The sequence below is a fragment of the Clarias gariepinus genome, chromosome 4 (genome assembly GCF_024256425.1).
Source record: "Clarias gariepinus isolate MV-2021 ecotype Netherlands chromosome 4, CGAR_prim_01v2, whole genome shotgun sequence".
Lineage (NCBI taxonomy): Eukaryota > Metazoa > Chordata > Actinopteri > Siluriformes > Clariidae > Clarias > Clarias gariepinus.
Genome location: NC_071103.1, coordinates 36,607,141 through 36,633,518, shown reverse-complemented (window position 1 = coordinate 36,633,518; position 26,378 = coordinate 36,607,141). Strand labels below are relative to the sequence as shown.

The window sequence follows — 26,378 nt, the reverse complement described above, 5'->3', positions numbered from 1 at the left end:
CATTTCTCCTCCTAACGCACGCAGGCGTGGATATTCTCAGAAGATGTGCACCCGGTCACGCAGCGTTTTCAGGGGGGGGGGGGGGGGTCTAGTAACACCAGACATCCCCTCCCACGAGTGAGTAACACCAGACATCCCCTCCCACATGCCACAGAGCTCTGGGGGAGTCTTTGACTCGCCTTCACAAATTACACCTCCATGATGATTTGATAAAATTGTAGAGCATGACTTCATCCCTGTTTCTTGTAAAATGGCCCCAGATGCCCTGGAACTTCATAGGAAATGATTTGAAACTTGATTTCCCTGGAGCATCTCAAATTCCTTTTTTTCGAGTGAGCTCCAAACCGACCAGTGTGTTAATCTTATAGACAGATATAAAACTGAGCAGTGTGCTTGGAGCTAAACAGTTACAGTAAAATACAGCAGAAAATCTGGGTCATTACTGTACTGTACTGGGAAAGGACTCCACAGTTTTGAAATCCTGCCATTTTCTACTATTAAGTTTTAAAAGCACTCAAAATTAGATTTTCCTGAATCAAAATGATTCTCTCTCTTTTTTTTTTATAAAATTAAAACAAAATTGGCTTTAAGAATTAACTTGAATATGAAAAAGGAAAAAAAAGATAGATTATAAGATTTTATTACACAATGCTCAACCGATAGGCCGAATATTGCTGTAAGGAACTACAACTCCCAGATCCCAGGTTCAGTAGTTCTAACACACCTGCAATCAGTTACACACTGAGAAACACACCGGCACTGTGAAGTAGTGACTTGTTCTTTACCAAGCCTTATTATTGTGTTTGCCTTCCTGTGTATTTAGACCCAGTTTAGTTTTTCTTATTTCCCCAGTTTAGCTCCCAGTTTACTACACTATTCGCAAATCACCTGACCCATGCTGGTGTACTGAAGCTGATTTTTAATTATCCGTACTTGTTCTGCTTGCTTCTACACTATTAATATAAAATTTTAAGTGCACTTCCCATAACACCTCGTCTATATGTATAACCTAATTTAATGCTAAACAAACATAACTGTTAAATTTGCTAAAAATGAAAAGCTTATATTTAAAAATAGCTCCTCACTTATTAGCATCACCTACGTCAATTTCTGTCTTATCACCCAAGATAGAAGCTCCTTGTGGTATTGGCTCTTCTGCTTTTGACGATTATGTAAATGGTGCTGTTTTATTATAATATAATATAATATAATATAATATATTAATTTTATATTTTTTTATTTATAAAATACTTGAATTTAAATAAGCATAGGTAATATCATAAAAAAAAATAAAGGGCACGGCTTAGTGGTTAGCACCGTCGCCTTGCCCCTCCAGGGTCTGGGCTCGATTCCAGGCCAGGTTTGATTCCCACCTCTGTGTGCATGGAGTTTGCATGTTCTGTGATGGATTTGCACCCTGCCCAGGGTGTACCCCACCCTGTCTCCAAAGTCTCCTTGGATAGGCGTCAGGATCCCTGCGACCCTGTATACAGGATTAAGCGATATACTGTAGACGATGAATGAGTTCCAGATTCATTTAAGTTTTTCATTTAAACTTGAAAAAAGGTTCAGTGCATTTTCTGTTGCTGGATGTAGTGCTGCTGTGAGTCAAAAGAGTTTTTTTTTAATTAAGCAATATCACATGAGAGGGACTGAAGGTGTACTTAATATCAGCCTGTACTGTAAGCATGAGGGCACATTGATTCATTTGTGTTTTTTTTTTTCTTTCTACTAACTCACATCCTAACCATAACTGGCAGAGACTGGCTTCTGGCTTTCGGGGTTAAATCCCAAAAAAGCATAAAATGCAAAGCTAGTGTGCAATACCTTGTTCCAGATACCAAGTTGGACCCTTAATCAAGGGTTAAAGCGGTGATTTAAGGTTCTGGCTTGTGTTAAAAACTATCTACTGGTGAACGAAACAACACGAATGGTTCGGAGGTGATTCAGAATGATTTTGAAGCAATTTCTAAAGAAACATAGTATTGTTTAAGATGACATAACGTTATTGCTGAAAAGGCTTCTGTCACTGGTTTTGAATGTTGGTTTTGGCAGGCAACTGCTCTCCTCTCTTCCCAGTACAGCGGACCGTACAGACCTACGTACATTCATCCATGCTGGTGACCAATTGTTAGAATACCTGAGACACAGTAATACCAGTTGATACTGTTGAAATTAATTCTTAAAGTCATTATTTCTTGGAGAGGCAGCAGAAATGTACCATTCTGTTCACAGACATGTGGTCTGCTGTAAATAACCTTTTTTTTTTTTTTTTTGGTGAATTTTAGGTCAGTTTGTACAGAAATATTGTAAAATTATGGGTTTACTTTGTAGCTCTGTAGGGCAGCATTAAGTCTGGCTTTTAGAGCACACCACAATTCCTATAATTCCTATACTTACATATTCATATTCAGTTAAATCACTACTAACACTAAAATATATAAGATATAAACAGAGCAGACCATAGGGTTATGAAATGATTCATCCTGTATTCTGCACTATATGAGTGTGTTATTCTGCTTATTTCACTGTGATTTAAAAAAGGTTTAAATGTGGGCAATAAATGACACATCACATGGTAATGTTTATAAAAGTAAATGATATTACAACTTCATTGGATTTTTTTTTTTCAGTGTGGGTTTGTTTAAATTCCGTCACGGTTACAGGAGTACCTGCACGTTTCTCTGGCACTGATGTGAGATAACACCTTTCTTTTCTTTTCTCTAAAAGTGTGAGTCATAATTAAAAATGAAGCTTTTATTTTTTTAAGAACATCTTCATTTATTACATTTTTTTTCTCAAAATAAGTTAAAAGAAATGGATGAGGCAGAGGCTCAAAGTTCAGTTAAAACAACATCTTTCAGTGAAAGTAAAATATCTGACATCTCCAAAAGGTTCGATTCAAGGACTCAGGACATGCCAGACGTTTTTGCTTCGGGTTAACAGTACCAGTTTCTGGAAACATACAGTACTAAGCTTAGTCCTAGTCCTAGACCAACCATTTACAATGGTGTATATCAACCAAGAATATAATTTAATTTAAACTAAGCCCATGCTGTGGCCAGGAAACTTAGCACTTCAAGTAAAAATTCATTTTTATAAAAAAAAACTTCAGTTCAACCAGATTCAAATCAAATCCGGTTGTCATCTCTTTGCTTGTGGATTTAAACAAATCTTAATAATAAAAAAAAAGTCTGGAGATGAATAAAAATGAATAACAGCACCTCATTAACTACATCAGCAGTTTTATCATTCCTGAAGAATTACATTAAAAAGAATGTTTTCATTGATCATTTGGTAACAAAGGGAAGAAATGATCTCCAATTATTTTCCAAGCACTACTGTGTAAAAAAATAAAAATAATACAGAATATCCTTATTATATCCTTATTATAATAACCATCTCTGTGCATCTTTGATGAATTGGTTTTGATCTTTGCACAGCAGTAAAAGACACAAACAATTTTAAACCAAAAACTTTCGTACAATAAGAACAAAACGTCAAATCGCACATCAATTTAAAAACTCGCCCCTGAGTGAGTAAAGTTAAGGGTCGACGAAGGACACTGCGATGTAGCGTGTGCCTCTGGTGGTGGGAAGTCCTTCGTGAAGATGCGTTAGTCTGCCTGGGTGCATGAAACTCCAGCCTTTTCTTGGAGACTCTATTGAGCAGTTATATCTGTGGAACCTGCAGCCTCCACCCTGGAAAAAATAAAAAAATAAAAAAAAAGGTTTTGTTAACTTTGTTTGCAAAAAACATAACATAATTTAAGTAGGACATAGGACATCTATCCATCTAGGAACCTCTGGACCGTGGAGGCCAATGGTGACCATTGTATTCACGACCATGGTATTTAATTCAATTTAATTCCATTTACATGGCATTTTTTAAACAACATTTTTTTGTCACAAAGGGCGATGGTGGAAAGGAAAAACTCCCCGAGATGGCAATAGGAAGAAACATTGAGAGGAACCAGACTCAAGAGGAAACCCATCTTCATTTTGGGTGAGGTCAGGTTAGGTATCTGCGTGTCTTTACACTGTGTAATTCCCAGAGGAAACCCACCAATCACGGGGAGAACATGCAAACTTTATACACAAAGACCCTGAGACTGGAATCGAACCTGAAACCTGGAGGTGCAGGGCCACAGTGCCACCAGCACATAACACAGCAGCAGTTCATATAGCATGTTCGTATAGACCTCATTTGCTCCATACATGATGACTGTAAGCTTTATTGTCTGTTGCATTGTATTGCACTGTTTGCACATGCTTTCATTATACACTTTATGTATGTAAGTTATTTTCAGTATATAATTTTAGGTATGTGGACTCTCATGTAGGTCTGTGTTGTTTCATGTAACACCACGTTGTTTTGTTTTTGCTGTGTACCGTTCTTCCTACAGTATATAAGGTTGAATGACAGTAAAAGCCACTTTGACATTTATTTCACTTTGATTATTATGCATTATTATTTATTATCACTGCACCTAAGTGTCAATGGAAGGGAAAAAAAATGAAATACCTCGAAATCTAGGCCCTTATGGTTGAGTGCGATGTTGATGGTGAAGGTGGAGGAGTCATGGTGAGGCCTTAGATAGGCCTGTCTGGTAGGGGTGTATTTCACCACAAAATTCATGACAGCATAGCCCTGTACGAGACACAACAAATGCACTAGGTTAATAGAAAGCATTTCATTCAAAGTCTTGTCGAATCAAAACACACACATTCCACAAAAAACAGCTTCTAGTCCAAACATAAAGGAAGAATGAGCTCCATTGTTTGCCTTTTTTTTTTCTTTCAAATTTAACTATAGCCAACATTCCTTGCAACAAACCGAGAAGAGAGCTTGAAAGGCAAACGGACAGACCGCGAAGACTGCTGAGTTTATGCTTGCTAAGTCCACCTTTTAAATCTGTCTTATGGGTGTAGACATGATTTCATCCAGCAATACTCTCCAGAGGCCAGCAAGAATCTAACACTGCACGGTAAAAACATGTCTCGGCACCTTGGTGTAATATCCGGAGAAGACCTTGAGTGTGACTGGTGAGATGAACTCTCGGATAAAGTGCAGCCACTCCTTCTCGTACCCGATCTGTGTCATGTGGATGTCGTCGGTAGGGACGCTCTCATATCCTCCAGAAATGCGTTTGTCCTGTGGAGTGATAAATATGCTAATTACAGAACTGGACTGGAAACAATTTGCCTATTCCAGGAACATTTAAAAGTGGTCATTTTTAGACAGGCTCCAAGCTCCGACTGACAGATTTATACGCTGCCCGGGCCAAACGTAAATCACCATTTCAGGAGGGTAAATTTATTGGGCTACATCAAGCAAAGAAAACAACCAAGGAGATTTGAAATGACTGGAAATGGGTTAAGAACCCTTCGACACAATATCAAAACCTGGAAGGATAGCGCTGAACCGTCAACTCTGTGGAATTTTACATTTGGGCAAGCTCTCTCATCCAGAGTGATTTACATAAGTGCTTTGAGGTTTGCATTAATAAATAAATCATTACTTTGGTATGACATTGGTTCACTGAACAGGTGATCAGTCAAACACTATTGGCAAGTGTGTGTTTTTTTTATTTTATTTTATTTTTTTATTTATAATTAAGATTTTATTTTGGAGCAATGAAAAAAGGTCTTGTGATCTTATGAGTTCAGACTAACCCTATACCAGAGTGATGGGCGTGTCAGTGTCCAAGCCTCTGGAGGCAGTGTTATGATCCGGAGTTGCTCAGGTCTAGACTCATAGTAATATTATGTGGCAATAAAATGACGTCAGCTGACGACCTGAATGACCAGATTATTGTATCTATGGAGGTTTTATTTTCTGTTGTTTTTTAGTATTCCATGATTCTGGGAGAATGTGGAATAATTTTCACACACGAACTGGGACACCACATCGTGTTCTGTAATTAAAGCTTAAGGTGTTGAATGAAATTGGTGGTATGTAATCACTATAGCCTATGCCAAAATCTAGGTTTAGCGAAATGACTTGGTGATTTAATGTTGTATTAATAATTCTTGTATCAATAATTTTTAGTCTAGTTACTTTGCACTTAATCCTTCTGTTCTGTATACATTTAGTTACATATTATATGTTTTGCTGTTAATACGCATTTACTTACATATTGGCTTGTATTAAACCTACTCCAGCACGAGATTACTCCCAGTATTAGTTTCTCCATTTAAATTGAGAGATGATAAATTCCAGATAACAGATTCCAGCTTGTTACCCAACCCCTTAGTGCTTTAATGTGAATATGCCCTGCATTAATATATATATATACACTCCCAATAATTTTATAACCTCAAGTCCACACCAAGTTTTGGACCATCATTTAAAAGTCCATTTCCTAACAGTGTGAACTACTGACCTCATGTCTTCCACCAGACCAAGTGCCGAAGTTCTCCATCTCTTCCACCATCTCATCACAGCCTTGTTCAGATAGCACAGGAAACCAGAACACATCTGGACATGGCTACACACACACATACACCCATTACACACATTACATGCAGATACAGAACATACTAATGCCAGGAACAACTCCAGTCACATACACGCATTTAATTTGACCATAATGTTGTACAGTAATCTTAGAGGTCTGCCTCTCTACCTGTTCCAGACGGTTCTCTGTGAAGATCTGGGAGTAGTTTGGATGGATATACTTCTCCCTCCAGTCCTAAAATGGAAAATACAGATAAGGGCTATATGTTTTATTAAACATAGTATAGCTGTCATACTGGCTATACTGTACATACAAGTTATTAGTCAGCAAATGGTCTTCAGCTGTGTCTGGTTTATTCAAGAACCATGATTATTCCCAAGCACATTAAAGCACATTCCCAACCAATGATGCAAAGAAATAGAAATATTAACAGAAGTTTATCTTCTCTCATTTTTTTTCCCAACAGTTTAGAAAGAGGAGGAACATCTGGACACTTACCACAGGGTTCTCAAATATTTGCCATAAATCATTGTTCAAGTGGGATGTGTTGTAGTTGGCTGTAGAAATAAGCCTTCCAAACTCATGACGGTTTGTAATGTACATGAAAACTCCCTGTAGCATAGAAAGATATCCTGTTACATTTCAGCTGAAAAAAAACGATGCCTGACATTACACAAATATCCGAATGTGGTAAAGTCCCTAATGTTGAGTTGCTAAAGATTAAATGAGAATTAAATTAAGGATATTCGTCAATCTGAGCTTTGATGGTAGAAGGGAGTAGCAAGGAAGGATTAAGGAAGGGAAGGGACAACTTTAGCAATAGTGAATCTCTTCTACTAAGGGTGCTTTCATTTTAGTCTGCTTGAATGTGCATTTTCTTTAAGCAGGTGGAAACACAATAATCACACTAAGCAACAGCAATTGATTTAGGGATAACTATGCAAATGTGGTCTCAGTCTTCTCCCAGCTAACCTTCTCAAGCTTGGTGAGGATGTGAACCGACGCAATTAACCCACCTACAGAAAGTGAATCGAACATACTGTAGACCGATCAGCCATAACATTACTCGTTCACCAGCACAATCCAGAGGGACTCGATCAGATCGAGATCTGGAGAATCTGAACGCCAAGTCAACACCTTGAACTTTTTGGCCATGTTCCTCAAACCATTCCTAAAATCAAGAATTACGTTCCTTCCTCAAATGCCTATCACATGGGGCATAAAATGCCACCCTTCAGGTTGGTAACACACTGAGATACCCCGACCCCTAACGTTCCCATGAAGGGCTGGACTCGATCTGTAACAATGTTTAGGCTGCAGTTACTGTATGGTGCAGTTATTCACTTCATGATGCTAACATCATGACGGTCGGTATATTGTGGTTTTAAAATCAAATAACAAACAAATCAATTGTATCGACTATGAAAGCACCCGAAGAGGAAGGGGATGAAGGGATTTTACACTAAAGTATGTGAGTCTCCAAGACACTGTCAGTCTACGCTTCACCTGCTCCGTTACGAGTCACTTATTCTATCAAATATATCAGTAAAAGCACCCCTAGTATTAGATTACTGTTTGAGCAGGTGTCACTGCCTAGTCTGAGATAAGTCAAGGAGTTTATGTTATTGAGGGTCATAGGGAATTGGGGGGGGGGTTTGTTCAATGGAATTCCTTGAAGCAGGTAACTATTCCTGCTTCCTTATGATTCCTCTCATCATGTTAGGGAAGGGGAAATTAAATCTCTGATTTTGACTACGACTGAAGGTCATCTAAGACTAAAACACCCAGGTGCTTTCTCTCCGGATCTATTACAAAATGAACAGATGAAACTTGTCTTTCAGCTAAGAGCATCACTTTCGCAAAGGATTTGCCAGAGAGGGATCAGACTGCTTTCCAAATGCTCTTAGTCTTAAATGAAGCAGTTGGTTTGACTGCAGGACTTTTGCTACTAAAAAATACAGCATAATCAAAATACAGCATAATATAGAACTAGAATACACTAGAACTGAATCGTGTCAGATATAAACCACATAATCTATTGCAATCAATTGGAATTTAAATCATTCCTCATGGACATGCTTGTTTATATCTAACATATTTAGTGTGTGTAGTTTGTACGTACAGTGTAAGATTACATACAGAGGTTATATAATATGTACTGTGGTCTGGGAAAAGCCATCAGCTATCACTTTTGCAGAATTCTGGCAAGGAGATAAAGGCTATATCTTACATATAGTCAAATGTGACCCGTATTTTTTTTTATTATTATAAGACTCCAGTCCACTTGATTTTAAATTAAATCTGGACAATTTTTTTCAATTGATTTCCATTTGCCTTTTCCTATTGTTGGATTATTTTCTTAATTATAACTGTTTAAGATACACATCTGCCAATACTGTGGTGGCCAAAAGAATAAGGACAAAATATATGCCATGTATTATACTGCAGTTCTCCCCGTGGACACAACAGGTGATGTCACTAATTAGTTCAAGCCTATCTGGATGAAAAGTTGTACTAATTAGAATTACTTGATTTAGGTAATGGGTGGAATAACCATGTAGCAGGACTTAAAGTTTCTGAAGCTGGGGTGTTTACCTCTGCACAACGATTTTCTTTTTTATAAAATGATGGAGTGAGAGGTTGTTAATTATTTATACTGTGTTTATTACTTGCTAGATTATTGCAGTTGGCTATATGCAATAAGTGGCGTGTTTTTCTATTATTATTATTATTATTATTATTATATTATAGTTTAGGAGATTTTACTATAATAAAACTGTACTTGTGATTGAGATGCATTAAAAAAAAAACTGTTCGGGGAAAGTATGAAGTTCTCAGAACTGTACATAGTATAAAATGTTAAACTTTTCTACCCTTACACAGAAGCTTTCCCAGGCCACGGCACACACACACACACACACACACACACAGTATACAGATAATGTAATGCTGCTCTACTCTCTGTACTCAATATTCAGCCATTCAAACTGTTTGGAAACTGTTTGGCTTCTGTTGCTAACAGCAAATAACATGTTTGTGTTGATGTGGATATAATGCAGAGTAATTAAAAAGTATCATAAAACCTTTGGGGATCTGAGCATATGGAATGATTCCGGAGAAGGAGAGTCTTTTTCTCTGTGTATTGTCTAGAATGAAGGAAAAGCACCATGTAAAATCTGTAACGTCCATTTTGAACACAACAGAGTTTCACAGAAAGCACATGATGGAGACGTCATGGACGTGAGGCCACTTTCAGCAGAGAGGAGGCCCCTGCACGTGGAAAAGCCAACACTGCCTGTAAACCACAGCACCGGAGTTCCTCTCACATGCCAAGCTGAGAGCGATAGGCTTCATGTTCATGCTGACTGATGGAGGTTTGGTTTCTAAATCAGTTCTGGAGGATCTCGAGTTTTCTGATGTTCTAGCTATCGTCATTATTACAGATATATTCATTTTAATTTAATTCCTGGAGTTAAATACAAGGGGTATTCAAGTCAAACTGGGACTTTTGATTTCCACATGTTTGGGGTTGCTGGGAGGCCAATGTTTCAGACATAAAGCAGGAATCCGATCATGGCTCCAGCGTCCTTGGTATCCAAGCACTAGTGAAACATTGGGATGAGTGTTATTCTGCACAATCACAAGTCCTAGTTTGACTTGAATGCTCCTTGTATGTAATCCTGTAATTAAAAATGCTTTTGGATGCTCAATGGATTTAACTTGATGTTAAAAACTGTTTAAAGTGTACTGTTACAAATAATTAAGTTCTAAGCATATCCTTGGGATTTCCTTTTGGAAGTTTCTCTAAGATATTTTCCAAAACCTTCTAAGAGGATGCATGGTTTGTGTTTGTTCTGTTTCTCCTTCACATTTCCCAATTGTTCTTTCTAATTCTGGTTATTAATAACAATGCGTGTTGAATAAAAAATATTGGTCTCTTTAAATCCTTCAGAACTGAAATTGTTAATGGGGTTAATGTATTAGGAGAGAGAGACACTGGGGACTAAGAATGCCAGCCAGACATTCTCATTCTCAGGGGTTAAAAGTCACATGTAAAGCATGGAGGAGGAAAGGATGACGGGCCACAAACTGAAAGGAAGAGACCTTGAACGCACCACAGACGGCAACATAAACACATAAAGGTCATGCCTCGGACACAAACAGCCCACTGATATACTTGCCAGTTATGTCTTTGCAGCAGGACTGCAGCAGATGTTTGAAGGCATTAAGAAACATCACATTTGTAAATTAACACTGTCTGAATGATGGAGGTTTTAGGCCTCATTTATCAAGCTGGCTATAAAACACATTTTTCTTTTTTAAGCAAATTATTCATATAACCAAATTTCACCCTAATGGCTTTCCATAATCAGCATGCGTACTGAACTGCATGTTTCATTATAAAAAGCTTTTAGGTGGAAGTTTGGATAAAACACATGTTGTGTGTTCGAGCTACCTTCAAGGGGAATTATTTTTGATAAAGATATGTTGATGTAAGATGTGGGAGTGGTGTCTCAGCCAGCTAAGGCTCTAAGTTGTTGATTTTTAGGATCTGAGAATCCGGGTTCGAGCCGCACCCACACCATGCAGTACAGTGCTGGTCCCATTTGAGAGATTTTAATTTAACATTTGTTAAACGTTAATGTTTGAGATATTATAAAACTCCATTATCTGTTTTCTCTAACCAGTTTTTTCTATTTATTCAAATTTAGCATTTTTATTATACAAGTAAATCTTAGTATTTTAAAATTGGGATAAACAGACTATGACTGTGATTAACTAGATTATTTGTTTTATCGATTGACAGCACTAATTTTAACGCGTTAGAATTGTGTAAAACATTGATAAATGAGGCCATGGGCGCTAAGAAGGACTACAGCTTACCTCCAAAAATCATATGTATCTGTACCTTACAAGATAATAATGTTAATCCATGCTTAATATTATAATATGACAATATTAACCCATAATCTGTGCTTAAAATACCCTACGCTAAGTCTAAGTTTTGTAATGTGATCTCTTGTGCCATTGTTCTCACCAACTCCCTGGCGTTTCTACACAAAGCCATGTCGGGGTCGAGTTTCTCCAGGACGAAAATGTTCCTCTCCTTCAGCTCGTTCCTTAAAACCTCACCTTTGACGAGGTAAACATGGGCCATGTATGGAATGTTCCACACGCCACTGGAACAAAGACAGAAATGGAGATTTTAATACCGCTATAAATCACATTGTTTGATTCGTTTGATTGCAGGCCGGCTTTTTTATTTGAAACTTCTCAACGTGTTATTTGTGTTCTATGGACAGAGTCCATGGTTTTGTGTTGGTAGCAAAAGAAAAAAAATACACATGTTCTCCATTTTACCCATTCGGTTTGCGGTGAGATTGCATGACATAATCAACAATTACCGGCTTCCCAACTTTGCGTGAGCTGCTTGCCAAATCTGCTCAGGCACATGTGATTGAATTGAGTCTATCAGGAAATATGTCACTGCTTATGTATGTTCTAATCAGAGAAAGCTAGCGAGACCACAGTAATCTGGTATAAATTCAATAATATAGGTTTTCTTATGCTTTTCCAAAAAAAACTTAAGAGTTCTCTTACACTCGCTTCCCCTGCACGATGTCGACGTAATCCTCAGAGCGGGCGTAATAGCCGTCCAAGCTCAGAGCTCCCCAGAAGTTGGACCACAGTTTGCCATGACGGGTGACAAGAGGGCCAATAATTTTTCTAAGCAAAAAAAGAGAGACAGCCAAAGGGCATGTGTCAATCAAAATACATTCATTGTCATTTAAAAGTCTCTGAAATACCGTATTGGACCTGGCAAGGTCTGAATAAGTTTATCATCCCTAAAAGTGTTACTATGGCTCCTAGGGGTTGCACAAACTAGTTGAATAGTATGTGCACTAAATAAATCAGTAAGACAGCCAATAAAGACGACTTTAGTAGTTTGAAAACATTTCACACAAGATGAAGACAATAAAACAGTTAATTACACATTGTGAAAATCCTTGCACTCTTGAATACTGAATTGAACCATGATAATGTGCACTAATCACATGCAGCTTGTTTAAAACCCTGAAGGATGATCCAGAATCATTTTTCAGACAGACACTACTGTGAGCAGAGTTTAACTCGGGTTATTTTCAGCCTGGACAAAAAGCCTACAGACATTGCTTTAGATGTCACATCTTTTATCCAAGCAAAGCTTACTGAGTTATAAAAAAAAAAGGATTTTATAGACAGACATAAGTTTCCATGATGCAGGTTACAGAATCAAAAATTGTACCCGACGTCTGTTTTATGAGTTAGTGAATTTTAATTAGTGCAATATGATACACGGGGCGGACAGGGGTAGCTCGGTGGATAAGGTCCACAGTTTGAGCTCTGACGCCGCCAGGCTGCCATTGTTGGAACCCTGAGCAACCCCCAAGTGCTTAAATACAATCAGGCATCGAGCTGGCAACCCGACCCTTTAGGTAACTGCCACAGAAATTACGGATATACTGTATCAACATGTGGCGTATCCAATGCATTACAGCAAATTATAGTGCATCTTAAAATCTCCCAAGCAGGACAAATAGCTTCTAACATTGCCGTTTCTAAATTCGCCCCATAATTCTAAAGGAATGTCTTGGTGCTTCTTTCTATATTTGAGTATTGGTTACTGTATAGACGCTGCTAAATATTGCACCATGGTCGGGATGCTATCCTTAGGACAGTGGGTTTAGGAAAATGTATATTCTGTGTAATGTCTACTTATTTCCTTAGGAAGCGAGCAAGGTTCATTTTTCTAACCCTTTTTTTTTATGAAAGGAATCAGAAAATCAGGAGGATTACCTGTTTTGTTCCATGAGTAGCTTCAATGTCTGACGGTTTGTGAGCATGACATCGGCGTCGATGCTGAAATAGTAGTCACACTCAGGATCTCTTCGACACAAGTCCCTGCTCAGAAACACAAATTATTTAGTTTAAAAAAAAAAAAAAAAAAAAACATTGGTAGACAAATTTGTCTTGAGGGCTTATAATCCTGCCTGTACATTTGCTACAGGAGCATATTTCAGAATCAGATGTTAAACATTCTCCATATGGCTTCCATAACCAGAATGTTATATGTACAAAGCACCTGCACTTGGACTTGGATATGTTATACCATATGTAAAAGTGTGTGGTTACACCCCCAATGTAATAGCAAGCATCCAGAAAGAGGGGCTTAGTGTCACTTCATGCTTAGATTATTATTTATATTGATAATAGCAATACGAATAATAACTCTCAAATTCCCCACTCAAGGTTACATAGGAAAGTATAATCTACAGTATTTATATAAAGGATGAAAGTAAAAGGATGAGAAATATTTACATTCTCTTGTAACTGATGTTAAATTAGCACCTTTCACCAAAGACTAACATGGGCAGCATGCTCACTCACTCGTCGTCGTCTATACCACTTTATCCTGTATACAGGGTCGCGGGTGGCCTGGCGCCTATCCCACGAGTCTTAGGGCACAAGGCCTGATACACCCTGGATGGGGTACCAATCCATCGCAGGGCACACACCTACACACTCACACTACAAATTGGCTGGGAGCATGAATTAGCCTAATCTGCATGTCTTTGGACTGTGGGAGGAAACCCACCAAGCAAACTCAACGCACACAGACCCGGAGATGGGAATCAAACCTAGGCCCTGGAGGTATAAGGCGACAATGCTAAACACTTTTGCCTTATACCTTGCTGCCAGTTAGCAAGGAAATCTGCAAGGATAGAGCTAGCTATTAGCGTTCAGTTAGTTTGTATCATCATACAGTATTTATTAACACAGATTCATTTTAAATTCCTAATGTTTGGTAGCATTCAAATTCTAGCATAAAATTTCTGAAGTTTTTAGGCTAAGACCTAGTGTCACAATACAGACTGCCTAGATAAGGGCGAAGTGCTGCTAGCTATAAGTATTCAGCTAATTTGTAGCATCAGAATTACTAGCCAATTCCAACAGCCAAGCCAGGTTTTATACCTTTTTTGTATTGATTAAGGTTAATTTTTACAGCTTTTATTAAAGTTATTAGCCACATAAAAGCTATATTCCTCACCTCAAAATGTTAGCTAACTGGATGATAACAAAAGACCATATAAACTAGTTGAGCTAGCTAGTTGAGACATCATACAAACTTCTATGATACATACTGAGTATACCCAGCGGCAGGTCTCATTTTTGTAGTTTGAACTTTTAATTTGTCCAGAGCAACTTACATTTGATCTTATTACACTTCTGAGCAGTTGGGGGTTGAGGGCCCAAAAGTGGCAACTTCTTGGTGCTGAGGTTTGAACCTAAGATCTACTGATCAATAGTACAACACCTTAACCGTTGATTTACCTCTGCCCATCTTTTAGCCTTTAAATATATTAAGTAGACAGATTTGTATTGTAATGCAAGAAAATAAAGAAGAAATATATATATTTTTTTTCATGAGCTTGGGGGTTGTTTAGATTTGTATTGTACCCTTTTCAACACGTTTCTATTTATGTTATATTTTATCCTTCTTATTCAACTTCATTTTCCAATAGTGCTGTGAAATACATGAAAACGCTTACATGCCCAGGTTCCTTGCTTCTCCTTGGCTCAAGATCTCTTCAGGGCCAACAACTTGAAAACTATGGAATACATTTTTGTTCTCCTTCCAGAATGCCTCTAAGTGCTTCTCATGGTAAACCTCCTAGCAGAGCAGAAAGGGTGGAATGAGGATACTGTCAGCTGAATCATAAACACTAGCTTGCAGCTTACGTTTTTTTTTTCTTCCTGGAATGGAATGTAGCTTCACACTTACACTATTATGGATGAAGACATCCAGTTTATCTTTGGGATAATCCAGAGTCAAGATCCGCTGGAGGAACTCGGGAAGAAATGGGGTCGGCTGCTCGATAAACACGCCGATCCTAACTCTTGGATAATCCTGTTTAGGAAGAATAGGAACTGTTTAGTTGTCCAATTTGACAATTAACAACTAAACAGCCAAGAAACATTCAACATTTATCTTTTCTCAGCATTACAAAACTGGATAAAATGGTGTTGTTGAGTTTCTCTCTTATAAAAGTAAGAAAATAAAGAAAGCTGTTAATTGGCCTATTTGTGCAGGATTATATTGACCTGAATATTTTGCCCAAATGGCAACAATTCAAACAGCAAGTGACCAGGGTTTGTGATGTCTCAAATAATGCTGCTAGTATTGTTCCTTTGTTGGCTAGCATAAATACTCTCCAAGCTCAGGACCTCTGTCCCAACAATGCCCCACGCCATCTTCATCACACGATTCAGGACCTATCACTCAGCGGCCGGTCAGCTGACACAGCACACACCCATGCAGTTTCTCAGGAGGCTCTCAATGGTAGAAATTTGCCAGATGTTTCTGTTGCAGCTGTGGCTGTTTCAGTTTTCTCAGGAAGGAAAGTCTTTGTTGGGATTTTTTACCAGGTGTGAAGTGTTGCAAGTCAATTTTCCGGCTGTTAAAACACCAACTGTATTATAGATTTTCAGGAATGCTAATTTTCTATATTACTAAAGGCATAATTTATTTTCATGTCATTCGTGAATGGATGCAGAAAATCAAATAATTGAAATACATAATCTTCCAGGGTGTTTAAATCATGATTGTGGATAAGCGTATATTACTGTATCTTTAGAAGAATCTGGCCAAGCACTTAAGTGCATTAAACATAATCTGCCAGAAACTGGGGTCAAGCAGTGGACCAGTGGGATACTATCTTAGGTCAGGGTTTCAAACATACTTTCCCATGACATTTATCTAAAGACAACATAATGCACTCTTCCAACCTCGGTGTCCATGGCACGCAGCCAGGATGAAATGTGTGATTGGCTGATTCCGCATTCCTTGGATAGAGGGAGTAGGAAAACTTCCAGATATCTTTTAATACTTTGTGTTACTAACAAAGCAAGAACGAGTGAAAGGGAGAAATATTTTGAGGACATACTTTCTTGACTGTTCATGAGCCACATGAAAAAACAGATGCAACAAAAAATTTAGAATTAGTGTCAATTATTCTGGATATGATAAATGAAATGACAAATCTATAAAAGTCTACAAAACCCGTTCAACTTAATGTCGACATCTCTGAGATTGGTTTCTGGCCTGTTGAGCTGTAATCAGCTAAATAATTTATTTCAATGCATAATATTGCTCACAACTAAGTATCCAGTTCTTATAAAAAAATTTGGCTGATTAAAATCAGTGGTGGATAAAGTACAAAAAATTACTCAGATAAATGTCCTCTTTTTACATTCCTCCTTAAAGTGAAAGCACAAATATATCCTATAGTAAATAGTGAAGTAAAAGTAAATAGTATAATTTAATAAACCTATTCAAGTAAAAGTATGTAAAATATGTACTTAAATACTGTAACAAAGTAAATGTACTTAGTTACTTTACACCTACAGTATGACTATAATCTCACTCTCACTCATCGTCTATACCACTTTATCCTGTATTCAGGGTCGCACAGGGCCTGGAGCCTATCCCAGGAGACTTGGGTGCTAACGACTATGCCACCATCCTGCCTGGCCTGTAATCTATAATCACTTTTTCAACAATGAACATCAAATAACAAAAAATGTATTCCATTAAAGAAGAAACATGAGACAATCTTAGAAACACCACCGGACCAAAAGACGTACAGCCTGTAGATTCAGACCTAATAATATACATCCAGATGTGTCTGAATGTTACAATGTTGTCTAAAAGGGTGTTTCTCCTCATTTCTCAGCCAAGTGATGTGTATTTGTATGCAAAATTGGGTCTGCACATAAACGTTTGCACAACGTCAAGTGACTGGGCTTGGTCGATGGAAAGACAGACACCAGAAAGTTTTTGCACAAATGACCTAAATGCGATTTATGCATGCATCATTTATGATGAAACTCAAAATAATTCCACATATTCACATTGCACTGTGAAAGATCATCTACTGAAATCTTTGTATACTTTTCACCGTGTTGGGTAAAAGTGAGAGTCCTATGTATGATGTCATAAAATAAACAAGAATTAAATGAATAGATGGATAAATAAATTTGAAGATTACATCTGCAAGATTTTTACGAAAATCAGACTGTTACTGTTAGACATCATATTTATTTCACAATATTTATTAAAAAAAAAAGAAATTGTATGAATATAATCATGCCAGCCTGATCTAGACATTTATTTATTTATTTTGTACTCTAAATATCTCAGACACAAGCCGGAGTTTAACATTCCAGCATTACTTCACCATTCAGCCAGTGCCATGTGGCAGTAATTATCCATGGTGAGCAACTCAGAGGTTAAATAAGGGGATACTAAGCAACAGCTGGTCCACCGATAAGCCCAAACACCTCCTTTAGAAACTGCCAGCCTTGGTTGAACCCTGCTGCGCAAATTTTCAGACCAACCACAGAAACTTGCCCTGTGCACGAAGCCCATAATGCTTAGGCCACTAAAAAGTGGCCTAGTGCTGGGAGACACCCGTCTAAGTAAACCTTCTGTAAAAACCAGAAAGCCATTTCCTGTACCACACAGTAACACAGAATTTCCTGTCCATACTGTAGACTCAATTCTCCAGACACTGTTTTTGTTGTTGTTGTTGTTGGATTTGATGACAGCTCTGGTTAGTCTCAAGAAAGTCTCAAGTTCCTGGATTACTCCTACAGTAACATACACACTCCCACACATGAGAATCCAGTAAATCCATCAAATGATAAGAGTTTTTTTAAGGAAATCTGACTTCATGGTTTACTTACTGCGAGTTGAGACAAATCCAACATGTCTTGGTCACAGGTGGTACAGCCCCGCTCGTAGGTCCAGACATTTGGGACGTAATTGGTCAAGTAGTTCAAATAAATCTAAGAAAGAAAAAATGTAAGGAGTTATGTAAGGACTTAGTATAGCCTAGATAAATACGGCCCTAGCCAAATATTGAAACAGTATCTACATAAGGGACAGATGTTATTATAAATATAATTTCTGACTCTTTTACTGGATTTTATGGCGATAATCTGGTGGTAATGTAATACATGTGAAGACTGGGATACAATGGCTTTTTGTTAGGGAAGAAACTATTCAGACAAAAACATATAGAAAGATCAACTCCAGATTACATCGCTAAAATCATTTACTACATAAATAAGCTACATATCAATGACCATAAAAAGACTTGATAATATGCAAATAGATCAGATTAGGAATTCCTTTGAAGTAATTCCTTTACCCATATTTTATCTACCAGCATCTTCAGTTCAGCCTCAATCTACATTACACTGCAGGAGCTGTAATGCATTCATATGGGATTCCAGTTCCTCTGTGTACAAGCTTAATACATAAGGGGGAAAAAAATGTCATGTTTTCTAGTCATTTTTCCATTTTTGTGTTGGCTGGGGCTTAAACAAGCCAATTAGATATTTCCCCTATTGTGACCTCATATAGGAAGATACTTCTCGTCCTGGCTTGTTGTCCAGTTCTGGTATTCTCTAGCAGCGCTTATCCTAGGAGTAGCTCCCTTTCTATAGACTGTAAAAGCGCACATTTAGAGAAGATGTAAAATAAATGGAGTTAGACATGAAAAAAAGTGGGGTATTTCAGCTGTAGCAATACTACACACACTTTGGGGGAGCAGTGACTTGTGTTAAAGGCCTAGCACACTCATAGCAATGCTAATTTTTGGCAGAGACAGATTTGAGGGGAGAATCTGCCAAGATCTGTCTCAAATTGTATTGGATTTATTGTTAGGCAAATTTCTGGTTCAGGAGCATTTGAAAGAATGCGGGAACATTTTGGGATACTACGATGCACATTTCCACCACAACAATTTTTCAGCAACCAGGGTAGACCATGGCTACATCCAGGGCTCTTTATTTTCTTGAAAGATCATGGACTTGAATATCTACTGTACTGCTGTTTTATGTAAACGCGTCTGGCTCTAATTCTCCTTGCTCAAACGTACCTTTATCCTAAGTCCAGGAAATGCCATTTTGGTTTCAGTAAGGCATATAAATAAACATTTACTTACAAATGTCTCACTTCCAGATTACACTGTGTACATTGTGGCATGGTTAGCGGTAGCATGTAGATCTGCAGCAGAAAACCTTTTAGATTATATGGATTGTATGTGTAGTTTGTCCATGTGAAAAAAACTGCCTTAACTCCTCACAGCATAAATTCAACTGGGAGTTTGATCCATATTAACATGATAGCATCAAGCAGTTTCTGCAGATTTGTCGGCTGCACATCCATGATGCGAATGTCACGTTGCACCACATCCCAAAACTCTTCAATTGGATTGCGATCTGGTGACTGTGCGGGCCATTAAGATGAAATTTTTAATTGTAGCCCCAGTTTCCTGTTCTTGGCTGAAAGGAGGTGCACCAGGTCATGTCTTCTATTTAAAGGTTTCTTTTCCATTCTAATGCTTAGTTTGAAACTCCAGCAGATCGTCTTAAATGCACTGAGTCACTGCCATGTGTTTGGCTGATTATATTTTTGACTTAACAACCAGTTAAACAGGTGTACTGTATCTAATAAGGAGTTGTTTTGGCTAGACAAACGAATTAGCTCCACAAGTTCACAGATATCTATAGCATGCCATTGATCTACAACTACCTATTGTTCAAACTTTACTAAGACTATAGAGGGATTAGATTTTTTTAACGCTGGTTTCACTTAAACTACCTAGACAGGTTGGACTAACTATCCAGCTGCTATAGTATATCGCTTCTCCAGACCCTTCTACAGCGCATCCACTTGTTATTGATTAAAATTTATATTGTTATATAAATAGGCTTACCTTGTATATTAATACAGTATATTCTGTATACCAATGGTTACAACTATAAAATAATTTTGAATATGTGTGTAAAATATGTAAGTCGCTCACTCACTCATCTTCTATACCACTTTATCCTGTATTCAGGGTCGCGGGGACCTGGGGCCTATCCCAGGAGGCTTAGGGCACAAGGCAGGGTACACCCTGAACAGGGTGCCAATCCATCGCAGGACACACACAACGGGGAATTTGGGAACGCCAATTAACCTAACCTGCACATCTTTGGACTGTGGGAGGAAACCGGAGTACCCGGAGGAAAGCCACCAAGCACAGGGAGAACATGCAAACTTCATGCACACAGAGACGGGAATTGAGCCTGGCCGGGAATCAAACCCGGACCCTGGAGGTGCAAGGCAACAGTGCTAACCACTACACCACCGTGCCGCCTAAAATATGTAAGTGAATATCATAAAATTAGCTTGTTTAATTTTTTAGACAGCGGGAACATGACAATACATGATTTCTGGTATAACTGACGATCGAATTCCAAAATGTATTAAACAGCCACTAATAAAAAAAACTAACATACAGGCGAACCATAACCAGATTAAAAATGGAGCAAAATCATTTTCTGGGTGACACCAGATAGTGGGATTATGAATCAGTACAGTATAAAAGTCTAATCTGTGACTCATTAGATGAGCAGAGGTCATTTTTTATGATTACAGCAGCAGTTCCTGGGTACAAATCCACATTTTTTATTCTCTTTGATGATATTGTAATTCAGTATAATTGGATTGCCTGATAGAAACTGAAAATCCTGATATGTATTCTTGCCAAAACAGCAGTGTTATAATCCTGCTTGAAATTAGCTCTCCGTACTTGGATTGATGCCAGGTAGACATGGACACTCTGCCACAACGATTTTCACCCCTGGAAGGCGGTCCTTTAAAACTAAATGGTAAATCTTCTACCCTGTCCAACAACAGATGGCCGGCAGATGCAAGCGCTTTCAGAATTTACATTCAGTTTAGATTATTAATGTTGTAAGTAGTCCTGGATTTAAGTCTTGCATTGACTGCACATAAACGTGACCGTATTAGGAACTGGGATATTATGCTCTGGGCTCCAATGAGGTCAGCAGTGTACAACGGAAAGTGAGGAGCTCTTGTTGTTTATAAAGAGACAGAAGACGTAAACCAGACGGATTACGTCTGTCCCTGACATTAGTGCACTGGTGCTTCTGCTTCCTCTTAGGTGCCATGCTTGCATTTATAGAGTACTGTGTGGATTTTCTTGAAAACCCCAATAAAAAAAACAAGCAGAGGTTCATTACTAGGTCGATAATAATTAGTCATTAAAAGTAACACATACAGATGTTTAAAGGTTAAGAGACGATGACTCAACCCTAGGCCGGATTTGTTTAAATTATCATGATGGCCATGGTGAAGGGAAAAGAAAAGGAACAGCTGGTCTGGTAGGGATTCTGAATCTCTATATTCATCTCCAACTTTCCTCGGCTCAAGCCTAGAACCTTGAGAAAACTATCGGCTGGATTTCTTGGAAACCTGTCCACCCACACCCGACTGACGAATCATATGGCTGTGAAATTCTAGAGAATGAGAGTGGTTTGCCAAAAAGACAATGTGTTCGGGAACGTATGTCAGACATGACTGATTGTGTGCTCAGGAATTAGAAAAGTTGTTGGAGTTAGAAGTTTCTTATTACACATTAATATCCCGTTAGCCAAGAAGTACTGTAAGTTTGCTTACACAACAGGCTTTGTGTAATATAAATATTAATATTAGAGATGGGAGTAAAATCGTTTCTGTGATGTATCGCAATTCTTTTGTGTGGCAATTCATGACACAGTGTGTGTGTGTGTGTGTGTGTGTATATATATATATATATATATATATATATATATATATATATATATATACACACACACACACACACACACACACACTATATTATAATATATAATAGTTTAGAGTGTGCCACCTGTAGGATTAAGGAGGAATGGCAATAGATTTTGGAGTCATGAAAAAATCTATTGAAAAAAAAAAAAAAAAAAAAAAAAAAATATATATATATATATATATATATATATATATATATATAATATTTAGGAGTGTGTTTATTGAAATTTTTCACACAGGAACAGGAAGTGGCCCTCCTCAAACTGTTCCAACAAAGTTAAAAGCATGATATTGTCCAAAACATCGTGGTATGCTGAAGCATTAGGAGTTCCTTTCACTGGAACTAAGGGGCCGAGCCCAACTTCAGAAAAACAATCCCACATCAATCCCCCTTTAAAAGTTGGCACAATGCAGTTAGACAAGTACTGTACTGTTCTCCTGGCAAACGCCAACTTCGGACTTATCCATCAGTTTGCCAGACAGAGAAGCGTGATTCGTCAGTACAGAGAACATGTTTCCACTGCTCTAAAGTGCTTTACACCACTGCATCCGATGCTTTGCATTGCACTGAGTGATGACTTGAGCTAATCTGAACCCTGCATATAGTTTAGATGTCTGTAGCTACTGACTCTGCAGAAAGTTGGCAACCTCTGTGCACTATGTTTCAGCATCCGCTGACCCCGCTCTGTGATTTTACATGGCCTACCACTTTGTGGCTGAGTTGCTGTCGTTCCCAATCGCTTCAACTTTGTTACACTTAAATGTGGAATATTTAGTAGCAGGGAAAATTTTATAAATATGGGACTGGTAAAATAATTAATATTTTTATATATTTGTTATTATTATTTTAATAATAATTATTATTATTAGTAGTAGTACCACTATTATTTTACCTAGATGCTCCATGAACCTTACTAAAGAAAATGAAAAAGAAAGGGAAAAAAAATTATACTCTGCATGCTATTTGCACTTCCAACTGATTAGAACAAATTGTCTGTTCAAATGAATTAAAGTGTTCACATATGTTTGCATTCCTAGTCAGCGATAAAAATAACTTGTTTGATGTGACTGAGTACATTTCTGAAAAGTTTAACCTTTTTCTTTTCCAAATTGTGTTTTCGGGAAAAGCAAAGCAAAAAAGCAACAAAAAGTTTAAAACTAAAGTGCGCTGTGGGGGAAAAAAAATATATCAAAACCTTAAATGTGAAAGCAACCTAAGGGAACTGCTTACTTTGGTGTTTATGTTGCCATGGATGACCACAGGAAGACTATCGTGGACAATGTTCCTGATCCGAACCCTCTCTGTCCCGAACTTCAGCAAAACCTCATCTGCAAGGAAATAAAAGTGTTTGGACTTGGAAGTAATTTCAATTACTTTAAATGGCACTTTGACAGCAGTGCAACCACATGAACCACACTGTTGTAGTAAAAACAATAGAAAGTGGTAGAAATAATGGAATAATCTTAAATGGGCCAAAGACGCTACAGAAGAGTGTATCAGTATATCACTACATGTATATTAAGGCACAATTCCAAACCATTTAGATAGTCGTAGGAATTCTTTGTGAACTGACTCACCCACTGCTCCGTTTAGATTCTGAAATATCTGGCACTTGTGGTCCAAAGTCATGTTAAGACGTTCCTGAAAACACGCATCCCACACACACACACACACACACACACACACACACACACACACACACACAATATATGAAGTAAGAGCATGAACAGTGCGGCCATGTGATTTTTTTTCCTCCAAACCGTAATTTTATCCTGTTTGTTTCGAGCGGGTGCGATGTGTTGTCATGCATGTTATAGTAACACGTGGTCAGATTACGAGCTGAATTACGGTCTCTACAGAAGGTCTGGACTTCACACACACACACACACTCACCCTTTGCAGTGGATCCACATAGATCTTTGTGTAAAAGAGCTGGTCATCGTCGTTGTCGTGCAACTGCCACTGATTCACAATCTTATTGATGTGCGGGGCGTAGCCGATGAAGCCTGGAAAAACAACATCAGAGTTTACGGCCCGCTATAAAAGACCGTGTGAGAAAGTAAAAGAGCATATTTCAGGCAGCTGTCAAGGCGGTTACTTTATGTCAATTATTTTGGTCATGGAAATGCCTCGGCTTTAAAGCAAATCTGGCGCTGGGCCTGAAAAAACCTCTGCAAATCATGGGGTTGTGACACAATGTAAAAACCCAGAAAGGCCCTGAGTCTCAGTGTGTGAGAGAGTCCAGCGATCTGCTCATGGCTCCGGCTATTCAGCCTCAATCATGACCTGCATGCTGCATTCCTCAGGAACACAAGCTGCAAAGGGAAATTGCAGGGCACGGGTACGTTGTGGGTGTCTGTGCCTTTTAGGGCCCATCATTAAGATGTCCTCAGTGCCTTTACACACGGCATACCGTGGAAAGAAGGAATGAGAGAGATGAAACAAATGGAGAAAGAGTGCTAAACCAAAGACCCTCATTTAAATTACCCATGGGAAGCAAAAGGTTCCTTTAAATGGCTTCCACAACTCTGTTTCATAAATAGACTTTTAGAGTGTAACCGCTGTCCGAGACAAGCAGTAATTGTGACAGAGAAGCTCTTCAATCTTTATAAATGATCCTTTTGACAATGTGTAATTTTTAGTCAGGGGTAGAAAAACCAATAAAAACCACTCTGTATTGAGAGGAAACCTGCATATTAAAGAACATGCAATAATTACCACGTCTTTTAGTCTTATCAGACACACCTATAACTGAAATATTCCACTTTTACAAAAACACACATTTTGCTTACCTGCTCAACATTTACTGTTTATGTCGAGACATATAAGGTTTTAACATTTTCTTGTATGCAAGTTTCTATGTTGCATGGATCTTGGATTTTAAAGACGTAAAAAAAAAAAGTCGTAATAGTGGCATGAGGACAATTTTGACAAACATTATCTGTTTACACACTGATCTGGTTGTACTTATGTCAATTATAGGCTACTGTATCTAAAACCTTGATAGGAACCGAGATTTAATCATGATAACATTTACCCATGTACACTTAGGCTACTTTCACATTACAAGCCACATTTCCGAGTTTTGGTCATGTCATGACAGGTCACATTAATGATTACAAGTGACTTTTATCTGACTCTAATGTGGACACATCTGTCCTCTCCAGTGGCACACACGTACTGTACACATAGATATCCCTTTGGTCGTACCGTCTGGGTGTAACCACTCATTCATTTCAAACAATAGATGGATTTTAGCACAAATATGCACAAAGTCACATAAATTCAGACCTGATCATTCCCATTTAAGCACAGGACTGCGTAACAGTTATTAATCTGATCTAGAACCAAGTACGAAAGTGACTCAGATCCGAAAACATCAGTTCTGTGTGCTCTGACAGCCCTACCAAAACAGATCTAAGTGAACATAGCCTTAGCTAGGACTTAGCAGGTGTGGACATCTTTAATCAGAGATCTATTAAATCTTATGTTTATGGCTTTTTGTCCAAACCTAGATTTTTTTAATCATTAAATGAGATGTTTTCTCAGATGTATACATGTACTATATAATATAAAGCTCTCTGTATAGCAAAAACAAACTTGTAGGTTATATTGCAAACAACAACAAAATAAAAATAGCATCACCGCCAATAATACTACAATATAAAGGTCTCTATACTGTAAATAGAAATAGGATTCAAGAATGAACAAAAAACTACTTGTGTCTGAATCATTCACTGGTTTAAAGCTCTTGCTTAATTAAATCATTGAATTAGATGTGGTAAGTTTACTACTGAGCAATAAAGCACAGATGTCTCAAATTATAATTTCAGCAGTTAAGTTAATTGAGCACAGACATGAAGAAATTATAAAAAAATAAAAAAACACATAAAAACTCTCTTTATTTCTCTATATAATCCCCTGCTTATCCCATTTCATTAGTGCTCGGATAACATTAAGGTAGGAAGTTTTTCTCAGTACACCGGAGGCATGATCAAACCGCCTGCTGCAGGTCTCAAGCGCTGGCCTCCCAGGAACTCCTTTAATGGCCCAAACATGTGTAAATGCTCAGGGCTGTACGGGGAATGTGGCAATAACTCCCAGCCGAGTTCCTGTAATGTGGAAGTGGTGTTGGTGAATGATTGTGTGTACAGTTCACATAGACAGATGCGTCTCGTACGCAAGGTAGC

General features: G+C 38.0%; 1 protein-coding gene across 2 annotated transcripts in view; it reads right to left on the bottom strand.

Annotated features, from left to right (window-relative positions):
• Positions 1–2,742: 2,742 nt before the first annotated feature.
• plod2 (procollagen-lysine, 2-oxoglutarate 5-dioxygenase 2) overlaps positions 2,743–26,378 on the bottom strand; it is a 45,478-nt gene continuing 21,842 nt past the window's right edge. For both annotated transcript variants that reach the window (XM_053494406.1, XM_053494405.1), the window contains 16 exons: positions 24,082–24,194; positions 23,766–23,829; positions 23,419–23,516; positions 18,248–18,349; positions 15,285–15,410; positions 15,052–15,173; positions 13,298–13,402; positions 12,062–12,187; positions 11,499–11,640; positions 9,544–9,606; positions 6,959–7,072; positions 6,629–6,694; positions 6,386–6,490; positions 5,008–5,154; positions 4,525–4,650; positions 2,743–3,701 (listed from right to left, as the gene is read on the bottom strand). In XM_053494406.1, coding sequence (XP_053350381.1) covers positions 3,546–3,701; positions 4,525–4,650; positions 5,008–5,154; positions 6,386–6,490; positions 6,629–6,694; positions 6,959–7,072; positions 9,544–9,606; positions 11,499–11,640; positions 12,062–12,187; positions 13,298–13,402; positions 15,052–15,173; positions 15,285–15,410; positions 18,248–18,349; positions 23,419–23,516; positions 23,766–23,829; positions 24,082–24,194 — 1,775 coding nt within the window. In that variant the 3' untranslated portion in view covers positions 2,743–3,545. The remainder of the gene's footprint in view (positions 3,702–4,524; positions 4,651–5,007; positions 5,155–6,385; positions 6,491–6,628; positions 6,695–6,958; positions 7,073–9,543; positions 9,607–11,498; positions 11,641–12,061; positions 12,188–13,297; positions 13,403–15,051; positions 15,174–15,284; positions 15,411–18,247; positions 18,350–23,418; positions 23,517–23,765; positions 23,830–24,081; positions 24,195–26,378) is intronic.